Below are 14,440 nucleotides of genomic sequence, written 5' to 3'. Positions count from 1 at the left end.
TAATTTTTCCTCTGCTTTGGCCCCTTCGATGGCTTCTTGCAGGGTTGCATATCGTTGCGCGCGTATTATCATTCGTATATCCTCGCGCAGTCCATACACAAAGTTTTGTAGCGCTTGCTGTTTAACTGTATCTAATATAGTGCGTTTATCTTGCGGTGTCTTTCCTGGACTGTCTGTTAGAGATTCGTATAGCTGCATCGCTAAATGGTCTGCTCGTGCCCCATATTCTACTGCACTTTCTCCGGGTCGTTGTTTCAAATGATTAAATTCAATTTGAATCGATGCAGGATTTTTCTTAGGGTAGTAAAAGCTTTCCAGTTCGTTTTTTAACTGTTCAAATGATCTGATATCTTTGATCTCAAAATTTATTAATGCTCTGCCTTGCAATTTAGTCGACATTATGACGTCGAGTAGCTCGTCTGCGAACTCGGGCTTTACATACTTCATTGCACATGTACAAGCGCTTAGAAATGATTTTAAGTTCGTTCGTGACGTACCGTCAAAAATAGGTATTAAATTTATCGCGTTTTTTGATGTCATGTAGCGTTGTGCGTCAGTGGATTGTCTGTTTCGTATGTCTTCAGTAGTTCGACCGTATGAAATGTCGGTTTCGCGTTCTTGTCGCGGATTTCGTTCGTGATGATGCGCATGAAGATACTCAAATAATGTCGCGATCTGTTCGCGCATTTCGTGCATTGTTTCTTCTAGTGCTGAAATCTGATTTTTATTTTTTGGGCGTGTTCCCGTTCAAAGTCCGCTGGCTTCGTTTTCTCTTGTATTTTGCTCCATTAACGCGGATATTTCGTTTTCTATTTCGATGTCTGCCTCACTCTTCCTTCTTTGAGACATTTTTTCGTTTCTTCTTTCACGGATTTCGTCCGGATCAAATATGCTACTATCGTATGATGTTAGCTCAAACTCGCTGTAATCTGACACGCGGCTTGGTGTTTTACTAATGTTAGGTCTAGTCTTTTTAGTTTTTACTTCTATCACGGTATCGTTAAGAGCGGGAATTAAACTCGAATCGATATCTTCGAAAGTGTAATCTCGTTTAGTTTCTATGTTTGCATCTAATTCGTCGTCGGTATCACCGTCCGAGTTTGTGTATTGTAATGTACGGCGTACGTTATCGCTTATGTCGCGAGTCGCGTCTTCGATAACGCGTATCGGGTTTAACGCTGTGCGGATTGCGTGTCGCGCTTGGTTGCTTAATAGCCACGACCTATTTCGTATGGGACCGGGGTCGCTTTCGCTTTTGTACATTCACGCGTTTTTATATTTTATATAATGGTTCGGACTTACAGTAGTAGTAGTATGATCACTCGCATGTTGCCTCGTCCTTAGCTGCGGTTCGCTGTCCGGCTGTAGATCGTAGGCTGTAGGTGTAGGTCGCTCGGCTGCTTTCTGCGGCTGGCTCCTATTTCGCTGACTCCGCTCGGCACTGCTTGGCTCTGGATAGTCTGCTGCTGCGCTGCTACTCTGCTTACCGTTGCGTTGGTCGGGGTCTTCTCGTTTCAATAATCTCCGTATTGAAACTTGTCCGCCGACTATTTTGCACTCAATTTTCGGCTGCTTACTGCTGCGTTGGTCGGGGTCTTCTCGTTTCAATAATCTCCGTATTGGAACTTGTCCGCCGACTAATTTTCACTCACTTAAATTTTTTTCTTTTTGTTTCAGGCTCTGGACGTTCCGGGTTCCTGGTCCCGAAGGAGAGGCAGATCCCACCGCTGCCACCAGATATTTGTTGTGCCCTTGGTGATAGGGCACGGGTTCGGGATCTGCCGAGGAGTTAGGCCGGGAATCCGGGAATAATCCTTTGACGTTTTTTCAATAAAAAACAGTCTCCCATATATTTATTGGTTTCTTGTTCTATTACAAATTCCCTTACTTCTAGTTAGTCTAGGTTCCGTCAGGAATCCTTGTCTTAATGTGGTATCACGGAGCCCCAAGTTATTCTTATTCGCTTTTAGCGAATTGTTATAATTCGCGTTCTTCTAGATTTGTGGTCCCAACGGACATACGTCCGTTTCTTGTGACTGATAGTTTTAGACCCGCCGTCGTGATCTCGCGACGGCGATTTTATATATGTGAACTGCACTTGATTGCAGTTTTAACGATCTAACTTGCTGACGAAATTCGATCGTTCGTCAGCATTGTCGCGTAAAAAGTGAATTAGGTTTTAATTTTCGCTACGCGATTTATCCGGTGTCTCGCATGAGCCGGAAACTGAATATTAGATATCTTAATCTGATATGCAATAGATATTTTCTTATATTTTATTAATATATATATATTTTATTATTAATAATTGGTTGTGGTTCTTTGGACCCACAACAATATTATTATTATTATCTATGAACATATTATATCCTATGTTAAGATGCAGTATATTGTTTATTATTCTTACTACAATAACATCTTTTATGTCGTTTGAAATTAAATTTAATCCAGTAATTATGGATGTATTAACATTATTTAATTTATCCATTCTATAATTTATTTATAACGTAATTATAAAATTTCGTAAAGTCTGGATCAAAGTTTTTTACAATGTCACTAATGTTTTCTTTATCAATTAATATATCAATTACATATGATCTTTTTGAAATAGATTTTGAATGTCCTATCGTATCGGCTGTGTTACAAAGTACAACTTGTAACATTTTTTTAATATCTACCTTATTTATATTATTGTCACCAATAGAATTTATGAATTTCCACATCTCTCGTAATAATATAAGATTTGATCCATATGTTCTTATATCTTTTAATGTAATGCCTAAACTTTTTAATACATTGTAAAATTTCGATTCTCCTATAAAAACTCCGTTGATTGAAAATAAATAATTATTATCGTCTTTACAGTTATCGTACAGAACAGTTATAAATTTATATACATATTCATCAAGAATTTTACTAATTACAAATTTATGGATTATTTTTTTTTTTCCTATAAAGATTATAAATATATTATTGTTGTCTACTGTTATATTTTTTTTTTTTAACGTTAGAATGCCAACAGTATTATTTTCATCACTGTATTTTTTTCTACCAGTTCTTATATAAAATTTAAATTCTAATATTATTAATAACGACATTAAAGATTCTTTAGTTAATTTATTAAAATCTGACACTTTATTATCATTAATGTACTTATTTATTATATCTTTTTTACTATCTATTCTTAAAAATGATTTAAGTTTATTATTTCTTCTGAAGTTTACATATATATCTCCATAAAAATATTGTGTTTTTCCAGTTTTGTCTTTACCGATAAATAATAAGTTGTAGTCTGCACATTTGAATTTTTGTTTTACTACTTTTACGTCAGTAATATGTTTGGGTATTTTATATTTTTTTATTATTTTATAGCAATCGTCTTTCTCTCCAACAAGTTTATCATTATCGTATAATTTTCCATCTTTGTATAAATAAAAAATTTTGTATTTCATTTCAATACAAAATAAAAATAATTTAATAGATTAACAATAAAATAAAAATTAAATTCATTTATTACTTCTCTTTTTTTCTCTAATTAGTTTCTGTCCAATATCTTGTTTCTGAACTCTTTGTTTTTTAAGTATTCGTAATATAGATGTAAAATTGCATCCTCCTTCTGTGTCGTAATACCATTCGAGGAAGTTGTTGTATGTATATGTAAATATTTCAGATACTTTAAATGTTTTTACTATTCCATTATAAACGTTAATATCAATCATTTCTAATATACTAAGTGCTATAAAGAGTAAATTCCACGCGTGTATAATTTCCTTTTGAACTCTTTTTTCTTCTTTGAACGATTGTAATGTGTAAATATTAAGGTCTTTATTTTTTGTATATGATTTAGAATTTCCACTTTTGTCAGATGATTTAAGTTTAATATTATTATCAAATAATCTTTTATTGAGAGTTATCATATTATCTATCTTATCTAATATAGATGAAAGATCTTTAGTATTATGGATAAATCCAAAATAAATAAGACCTATGCTATGATTCCATATAATATTGTACATTTTTTTCAACTCTGTTTCTTTATATGTATCTTTTTCTAGAAAAGTTCTAAATTTAATTGCCACTCGTTTTGTAATGAATTCATCGCTTATTTCATCAAATACGTTAGCGTCATACTCTATTTTATTATATAAATTAACTTCTTTTTTATTAACTTTTTCTTTATTATTTATATCTTGCTTATTTATTTTAGTCTTCTTTTTTGCTCCTTTATCAGATATTTTAATGTCTTCGTCGCTTTGATTCTCTTCCACACTTTCAGTTTCTTCGTCACTTTTAATTTCTTCATCACTAGATTCAAGGCTTGATGATTTATCGTATCTTTCAGTTGAAACATCACTATTTTTCTTAGTTTTAGTTTTAATTTTAGTTTTAGTCTCTAACGATTCGATAATTTCATCATCATCAGATGACAAAGAAGAATTATCAGATTTCTGATTCTTTCTAGCTTTGCTCATTTTTGAGTTTTATTTGAATATAATTTTTATAAATACTTTTATTAATTTCTTATAATTTTTCAAAAAATAAATTAGATAAATACTACTATGGAAAATAACATTGGTGGACTTATAGCTAGTATAGAAGAATACATGAAAACTACATTAGAAGATGATAAACATAATTTTGATGATTTTATAAGTAAAAATAGAGGAATATTCAGCATTAATTTCAGTAAAGATTTCTTTGTAAACGAGGAAGATGTCAGATTCTTGTATAGTTTAGTTTCAAAGAATATCAACAGAGAATTAATAATAGATTATTTTAATAATTCTAAAATTAAAGTTGAAAAAGAAATTTTATCAAGCACGAATGAAAGCAATTATGTAGATTTTTCCGAATTAAACTTTTTCAACTTAATATTGAAATATGGTAGGATAATTGTAAAGCCGAAAAAGATGGTTTTTTTATGGAATATCGAAAGAGAAAAGGATATAGAATTAAGCAAATTATTTAAGTCAGATGATCCGTTTGTCATAAAATATGTATCGTACTCAGAAATTAATAGATTGTTTAACAAGAATAAGGAATATTTTATTAATACAAATACGTTAGTGAACTTTGGTAACTTAAGTAGAATAGTTGGAACATCACTATCAAGCAAGTTTTTAAAGTTAAATTATATTGTACCATTTGATAAAGAATTAAAGTTTAATATATTTATATATGATAATATTAGTTTTAGTAATTTTACAATAATTATAGATAACGTAGAATTTGAATATAAAGAGATTAATATAGAAACTATTATAAATGACTTTATACATATACTCGCGTGAGAAAATTAAAAACAGACGAAAATTTAATATCATATTATAGATTATTTTTGATAAATATAAGACTGTCCTATTATCTACTTTATATATTGGTACATTAGGTATGACCTTTATATAGGTACGATTAGGTATAATGAAATTTTCCGAAAGATTTTGGTGTTCAGATATTAATGTCCAATTTATTTTAAACCTATATTCGTTAATAAACTTTTCTGATAGTATTTGATTTTTAGATACAATATACCAATCAATTTTATCTTTAAATTCTTTCATGAAAGTCTCTGATAACCTTTGATACTTAGATATATATTTCCACTCAACGTAATCTTTAAATCTTCTTATGAAGTTTTCGGATAATATGCGGTATCTAGATATTATATTCCACGAGAATTTATCAGAAAAGCTTTCAATTATATTTGGAGATAATTTCACATATCTACACATGTATTCCCAATCCATTTTATCGTAAAATTCTAAAATTATTCTATCGGATAAGTTTATATTTCTAATTAGTTGTTTCCATGATATTTTATCATGAACTTTACATATAAAATCTTCTGATATGTTTTTTGTCTGATATTGGCATAGATTATCCCAATTTAGTTCATTTCTAAATTCAAAAATGAAGTCGTTTGACAACGTTTGGTATCTAGATACTAAATCCCAACTGATATATTTTTTAAATTCCCTCATAAAGTTCTCTGACATTATCTGATATTTAGATATACATTTCCACAATACACATCCTTTAAATTCGCGTATGAAATCTTCTGATAATTTATGATATTTAGAAATATTCTTCCAATCTATATTACTTTTAAATTTTTTTATAAAATTTTCTGATAGTTTTTGGAATTTAGATATATCTTTCCAACATATTTCGTTTTTAAATTCTTCCATGAAATCTTCTGACAATGTCTGAGATTCCGATATATACTTCCATTCAATCTTATGTACAAATTCTCTTATTATGTTTTCAGATAAACTCTGACATTTGCATAGACTATACCAATCTAATTTATTTTCGTATTTTCTTATAGTATCGTCATTTAACCTTTGGAATTGAGACACAACAGTCCATATGTGATCTGTAAAATAATGAGAAATTTCGTTTATGATATTGCTAACGTCTTGATACTTTACTGCTAAACATATATTATTTTTGTCTAAAATTAATTTTAGAGTTTTATCATTCATTTTGTTATAAATAATAACTAGTTGTATATTAAGTTCATCGATGAATTCTATAATAAATTCATTCTGTAACATTCCCGTTTGCGTAATACGGTTCCAATTGAAACTGTTTCGTTTTAATTTTATATAGTCTGTAACGCTTAATCTGAAATAATCTATACTATAAAGACTTAATAAATCTGTGTATTTTAACTTATTATATATGTTAGAATATATGATATGATTGCTCATTACCTGTTCCATTTTAATATTGTTTATTGTTATGATATTGTTACATTTGCGCATAAATATTCAAATTTAACATTTATTTATTATTGTAATGTATTTTTTCTGAAAAGATAACCATATTATTAAGGAAATTGAAATATCATTAAATTCATTAAGGAATTCTTTAGAAAATTTATTGTTAGTATAAGATATAAATGTTTTTAGATTTGCGGAAAAATCTGTAGACGTATTCATTCTCCTGGATTTAAATATACATATCCAATTAATTTTATCCTTAAATTCTCTGATAAAATCCTCTGATAATTCTTGGTATTCAGATATACAGGGTGTCTGGCAATAATCGTTCCACCGGTCATATACAGGTAGAGGAGGTCAAATCGAGTAGAAAAGTCCTTTACCATTTTTTAATTTTCATAATAAGTACTGAGTAATTAACGAAAAAAGATCGGCGAATCCGCGCGAGTAAAGCGCGCGCGGTGAGAAGGACGTTCCACTGCTACGCGATCACTAGGACACAAGGATCTAGCGTTACGCGCCGCTCGTATGTTGCCATTGTCATTTGTAGAGCGCTCCTCCCAACGCTTCATCGCGCGCCTAGTGATCGCATAGCAGTGGGATGTCCTTCTCGCTGCGCGCGCTTTACTTGCACGGATTCACCAATCTTTTTTCGTTAATTACTTAGTACTTATTACAAAAATCAAAAAATGGTAAAGGACTTTTCTACTCGATTTGACCTCCTCTACCTGTATATGACCGGTGGGGCGATTATTGCCAGACACCCTGTATATATTTTAAAAGAACAGCGAAAGTTATTACGCAATAAAGCCCTTAAAAAACAAATGGGGCTAATTTAAAAATTTACTGGTTAATAAAAATTCTTTAATATATATTTATAAAAATGGAGAACGTGTGGAATATGGAAACGCGCATAAGCATAGCAATACATATGTTACCGTCTGCGACGAAGTAACAAATATAGGCCGTTCGAGAATCGCGCAATCGCAATCGAGACGCATCCTGGCAGATGGATTGGACACTAATAGCGAATTATTATATAACAATTAAAAATGAAATGCAAACAGGCGCACGCTTTCGATTGATTGCGCGATTGTGCGGCCGACAATAACCATAAGCGAACAACGGAAACTTCGAGCCGCTTGACATAAAATAATTCAGTGCTTAACAAGCCGAAAAAAAGAAACACTAATTATATCTTCACATAAATATCCTATAATATATTCAAAACCAAAGCATTGTAACCTTCTAGAGGCAAAGAAGAAATAGAAAAGTACCTAATCTTGTATGGTTTAGTTCGACCACTGATTTGTCCGTGTGTGTTCGTTACTAAAATATGTTTCTTTAGTAAAAAAATTTTGAAAAATTTTTACCAACGTGTTTTAGATTTTCCAGTTTAATGTTCCTCAATCCTTTTTTTGTTATGCAAATTTATGTAAAAACAGATGGCAAATTGTTAATAAAGATTGAAGTTTATCTAACAAATAAAACTAAAATTGTAATTAATGAACGACAATTATTAAAATTAAATATTAGCAAAGAAATATAAGATATTTATATGTACCAGTTCTGGCCATTATATTTATAACTATTTAAAAAATTATTTTTTTTATAGTTGGAGATTGAAATATGTCTAGCCATTGAGACATTTATCTTATTACATTTTCTTTTAACAACAATTTAACAAATAAAATTTGAAAAAAATCTTTTAAGATGATGTTCCTTATATGCAAGAAACTTCTTCCACTCTCACAAAAGAGAATCTTGCTGAGAATCTTTACCTACCCACAGTCATTATCTTTGTCAATAAACTGCAATCTAACTGCCAAAGCAGAAGTTCCAAAGTTTATCGACAGCAAAAAATAAAAAAAAATATAGAAATAATAAAAAGTTTTTAAATTCTTATATGCAAGGAACATCCGCTCTCGCGGAAAAAATCTTGCTGTTTGCCCACCCAAAGTTATGTCATTATCTTTGTTATCAATAAACTGCAAACTAATTGCCAAAGCAGAAGTTCCAAACTTTATCGACAGCAAAGAATTAAAAAAAAGAAGTAATAAAAATTTTTTAAATCCAAACTATCTGAAAATTCTAATGGAAAATCCTACCTAATAGAAATTCTACCTAACACAAAAACTTATCTATAAAAAAATTCTATACCTAGGAGTTCGTAAGAAACTATAAACCGACAAAGTTTAATAAGATTGAATTCTTCGCGGAATCGTTTGGGAGTTTATCGCAGAATCATTTAGGAATTTTTCGCAAGATGCTTAGCGCAGAGCTCAGCTCAGTTACCGCTATTTGCATCTAAAATTCGAGAGGGAGTTTTTCGCAGGACGCTAGCGCAGAGCTCAGCTCAGTTTCCGCTAGTTGCGTTCGAAATTTATGTTGATAGTCGACCATTGATCAATGATCGATCGTATCAACGTTGTTTCGAGATCTGTGCTCGACCATCATCGATGGGACCACGAATTTCGAAAGTCCATGCTCAACTATGGGATCAACAACACTAGAACTACCGACGATTAACATATACCAATTTCTATTTCTTTTTTCTTTTTTTAATAAAAAGTGATAAAGAGAAAAAGTAAATTAATCAATTTGATCATTTAACACAATGCAACAAGTCACAGAAAAAATCTCAGGAAATACAGCATTATAAATTTAAGTAATTGTTCTAAAAAAATAAACCGGTTATTTTAACCGCTTTGATAGTTCTAGTTCTGTTAAGCCATAGGACCACGGATGCATGGGTAGGCTAGGAAAGATTACGAAGAAATTGGCGTATAGCAAGAATACAAGAATAAATATATTTCAAAATTCTTAATAAAAAATGTGCTCCTTTTTTTTAATTGATAAATTGTTTCAAATATACCATAATTTAATAATCGAACGAGCTTACCGTGAAGTTCGATTGTAATTATGCTGTCTCGTCCGGATGGATATAATTGTAGTAGCGTTCCGCTGCGCTATCCTCAACAGGTTTTGAAGACAAATTCAAAAAGGGCGCCACCTGCCTGCACTCAGGCTGCGCCCCGTTGTCTTGACGATCATCATTAGTTCAAAGTCAACAAATCTGGAGAAAATGGGATAGAACAAAAAGAAAAAAGGGGGGGAGGGATTCTCCATCCGGACGAGACAGCATAATTACAATCGAACTTCACGGTAAGCTCGTTCGATTATTAAATTATGCAAGGTCTCGTCCGGATGGATATAATTGTAGATATTCAAAGCACAGATTTGTTGTAGATTCCGTACGATGCAAAGTAAAACATTGTTTATTTGGATTAAACTGACTATATATAAGTAAGAATAAATGCAAAGGTTGCGTACAAGTATAGATGTTTCACAAATAAAAAATGCATATGCCGTAAAATTTAAAAGACCTTAAGTACTACTCAAGACTGTGTCCTGAAACGAAGCGCCCTTAAGAAGCGGGCGATTATAAAAGCGAGCAAAGATGTCCGAGGAACTGCTCCAGCCAGCCGTACGCCTGATCTCGTCCACACTAACACCTCTACTAGCGGCGAGGGAAGTTGAAGCGTGACAAGTAGAGTGTGCGGAAAAGATACTAGTATCAATTCCGGCTGAGCCTAGCAACTCCTTAACCCAGCGAGCTAATGTCTGAGCTGTCACAGGCCTATGCGGGGTCCGAAGAGAAATGAAAAGAGTTGTACAGCTTTCACTGCGCAAGGCGGATGTGAATTGCAGATAAAACTTCAACAGAGAAAAAATACAGAGCTCTGGCCTACTTTGGAAGGGCCTAAATGAGAGCAAAGGCTGAGATCTGCCGATTCCCGAGGTCTTTAAACGCGAAGGGATTTTAATGATTAAGGAGTCTGCGAAATGAATATTAGAGATCTGGATGGCTGCAAGCGTCTGCATCCTCTGCGCGGTAGTGAGAGCAAGAAGTGTGATGAGCTTTCTAGATAAACATTCTAGAGAAAGGCTTTCGTGGGGATATAGAGAGGCCAGATAGTTAAGAACTGGAGCTGGATCCCAGACGTAGTCGTAGCGAGGGCGTTGAGGTTTCAAGGCCGCAACTCCTCGAAAGAATCTCTTAACGAGAGGGTGAGAGCCTACCTCATTCGTCGAAATCAGCGATATAGCTGAACGGTATGAGTTTAGGGTGGCGTAGGATCCTACCCCTAAAAGCTGGGATGATAAAAAATCCAAGAAGACCGGTACTGACGGAGTGAAACAGATGATGTCCTTTTCTTTGCAGAAATTCCACCAAAGCTTGATAGGCTTTGCATATTGGGCTATAGTAGCCTCGGAAAGAGAAGCAAGCATTGTAGCTATTGCCTGGGATGGGGTTCCTCTGTAGGCAAAGGCCTGCCGGATAGCTTCGCGGCAACCAGGGTAATCCTGTCCCAGGCTGGGTGAAATTGCCTGAAAGGAGATGACAACATATTAATGTTGGGTTTGAAGCAGATAGGACGACTGACCCTAATGCGATTAAATAAAGGGAACCATGGTTGGGCTGGCCACCACGGCACGACAACCACCCCCTCAGCTTCGTCGGAGATAATTTTGCGTAGAACCTTTAAAATCAAGATAAAAGGGGGAAATGCATAAAAATAAAAATCACCCCAGTGTAACGAAAAGGCGTCAACTGCCTCTGCGAGAGGATCTGGAAGCCAAGAGACAAATCTAGAGCATTTGTTATTGATAGATGATGCAAATAAGTCGATATCGAACTGCCCGAAACGACGATTGATTATAGTAAAAAATCGATTTTCTAAAGTCCATTCAGTCCCCTCGGAGATTACCCTAGACTCGGCATCTGCCTCGCAATTTTGGGCTGAAGGAATGTAAGCAGCATAGATAAAGATATTCCGGTCTGCACACCAAGTCCAAATTTCCCTAGCTAAACTGGATAAAAGTGGAAATCTTATGGAGCCCATGCGATTGATGTAAGACAAAGCTGTAGAGTTATCTACTCTGAGAAGAATGCTGGAGTTTGAAAGCTGCGCCGCAAAACACCGAAGAGCGTGGAAAACGGCTAGAAGTTCCAGATAATTAATATGGAACTGCTTCTCTTCTGGTGACCAAAATCCATGCGAACGTCCCCTGCTACATACAGCACCCCATCCTGTGAGGGAGGCGTCAGAGAAGATCTCAAGGGTGAAGAGACCTGATCTGATGGGATTCTCTTGAGATTTGTCCGCAAAAATGTTCTTCCACCAGTGGAGATCCTCCCTGATCAATGAAGGAAGAGACATTTGGGCCTCGAAGTCGCCTCCTGCGGACGTAAGGGCCAAAAATTTCACCCTTTCTAAAATTTTTGTGTGTAGCATGCCGTACTGAACGGCTGGGCAAACTGAAATCAAAGAGCCTATAAAACTGGCTAAATAGCGAATTTTACAACTGTCCCTGGTAAGAATATCCCAGGTCCTCTGGAATAATTTTTCCCTTCTGTCAGGGGGGATGGAGACTGTAAAAGATGTTGTATCAAAAAGAAATCCAAGGAAGCGACAAGATCTTGTTGGGCTGAAAACGCTCTTGCGTACGTTTATGAGAAAACCTAAAGATAACAGTAACTGCCTAGTTGCTCTGATATTCTTTCGGCATTGATTATACGATGGTGCTATGAGGAGAAAGTCGTCCAGATAGATCACCGAAGAGAAGCCCTTAACCCTGAGGAAATATGCGACTGGCCTTAAAATTTTAGTAAAGATGTAAGGAGCCGACGCCAGGCCAAAGGGTAGGACACGAAATTGGTAGAGTTGACCAAGAAAACGAAAGCGAAGGAATTTCCTATCGTTCTGGTGTACCGGAACGAGGAGGTACGCGTCCTCCAGATCAATGGAGGCAAGATAATCACCTGGAGAAATGAGGCGAATTACAGTCTTCCAGTCCTCCATCTTGAAATGCGGTGCATGAATAAACCGATTCAAGCCCTTCAGGTTGAGTATAAATCTGTAACCCCCAGAGGGTTTTTCAATTAGGAAAAAAGAGGACAAATATTGACCCTCGCAGTCCACAGTCGGCTCTATTGCTCCCTTAGTTAAAAGTCTGGCAATCTCCTGGGAACAGCGCTGCTCCTCGAAGTAGGTTAAGAGAACAGAAGGTTCTCTAGTCTGAGAGGGTGGTTGCTGGATGAAGGGTAGCCTATACCCCGAAATGGCTTGTAAAATCCTTGAATTCGAAGTAATTGTTTCCCATTGGGATCGAAAACGGGCCAATCTGCCGCCCACAATTACCTCAGCGTTGACTAGTGTCTCCTCGACCTCGAATGAGACCTGGGATAGTACGGACGGCGATTTGTGCTCGCCCCTGGCCTCCTGGATGCCGTCCTCGAGCGAGGCACAGGGGCTCGGGCATTTCCCGAACTAGACGGCGCTGCACGTACTGGCTGAGAGATCGGCTGCTGAAGCCGTCTGGATATCTGCAACGGGGCTCTGATGATTTCCTTAGATGATTTCTGCATTGCTGCAACCTTCTTTATTTGATCTCCGAAGGAGGTTCCGAAGAGGAGTTCATCCGAAGGGATAGCATTCGCCGTGTCCTTGGCTGCGAGGTTAAGTGCGGGCATGATTTGTGCCCGTCTAGATTTAGACAATTGATGGAAAAGGTCAGCCAGGATTTTGGCACCATCGTTAACTTTAGCCACTGCTGAACGGACCTCCGGGGTGAGAGATGATTGATTGGTCGGGCAGAGAAAATCTGAAATAGCCTCGCCAAGGGCGCAAAGGGCTCTGCCAAGCTGTTCTTGATTTTTGCGGGCAAAATCATCCCTCTTGATAACAGAATTCCCTTTGAGAGCCACACTGCATTCTTGATTTAATGCGGGGGCTTTGAGAAACGCCGCTGTTTCTGGGGGAGAGTATTTTTTAAAAAGTAGTTCACGTTGATCCGTGACTAGGCCAGAACGCGCGAGATCCTGCCACGTCTGGGTTACCATCTCGTTCCAGACAGAAACTTTCTCAATGTCTCGCTCTCCAAACAATTGTTTGGCCAGAGAGTCGGCGGTGACCTCGCCGGAGACAGAGATATCCGGGAGTGAGCTAGGCTGAAGCAAACCATGCTCAGGGCCTGCGGGGGGTAACTCCTCCTCACCTGCATCACTTACCACTGCAATAGACGTACGAAGTTGATGAGACTGTCTAGGAACGCAGGTTGTGTCGTCATGCCGCCTGTATTTCGCAAATACAGATCCAGCAGTATTCATACACACCTGATGGGTCCGCTGGCACCAGGGGTGCCTCGAGACTGATATCCGAGTTAGATCTCGAAAGAATGCGTGACCCTTGAATTATCTGCGGGGACGCAGAGACAATAGGTTGTTGCGGGGAGGGGCGACGGGGTGCCCTAATCTCACTTTGTGAGAGGATGTCAATTAGGCGTGACATTTTTTCCTCCAAACCCGCAATCTTATCTGCAGACGGTGACCTCCTTCTCTTTCTGGATCTGTGAGACGTCTTTCCCATCTCTGAAAAAGCAAGAAATCACACTATTGAGAACTAAGAAAAAAGTACGAGTTGAGGAATCGCACAACAGGAAAACAATGATGATCGTCAAGACAACGGGGCGCAGCCTGAGTGCAGGCAGGTGGCGCCCTTTTTGAATTTGTCTTCAAAACCTGTTGAGGATAGCGCAGCGGAACGCTACTACAATTATATCCATCCGGACGAGACCTTGCATAATTTATCAGTATATTTACGTTTGTGTAAAAGAATTCTTTTTTTCATTTTTAATTTATATTTGTGATA

At 36.0% G+C, this 14,440-nt stretch overlaps 1 protein-coding gene across 1 annotated transcript; it reads right to left on the bottom strand.

Annotated features, from left to right (window-relative positions):
• Nucleotides 1–1,263: 1,263 nt before the first annotated feature.
• On the bottom strand, nucleotides 1,264–14,158 carry LOC105672764 (uncharacterized). Its single transcript, XM_067348030.1, has 7 exons — nucleotides 13,906–14,158; nucleotides 13,081–13,802; nucleotides 11,498–13,024; nucleotides 11,174–11,269; nucleotides 10,217–11,117; nucleotides 1,653–1,814; nucleotides 1,264–1,595 (listed from the first exon to the last, which is right to left on the bottom strand). Exons 1-7 carry the CDS (start codon nucleotides 14,156–14,158, stop codon nucleotides 1,264–1,266), a joined length of 3,993 nt encoding a protein of 1,330 aa, XP_067204131.1.
• Nucleotides 14,159–14,440: the final 282 nt, after the last annotated feature.

Source organism: Linepithema humile, chromosome 1, assembly GCF_040581485.1.
Source record: "Linepithema humile isolate Giens D197 chromosome 1, Lhum_UNIL_v1.0, whole genome shotgun sequence".
Lineage (NCBI taxonomy): Eukaryota > Metazoa > Arthropoda > Insecta > Hymenoptera > Formicidae > Linepithema > Linepithema humile.
The sequence above is the reverse complement of the archived record's forward strand: the minus strand, read 5'-3'. Positions and strand labels throughout refer to the sequence as shown.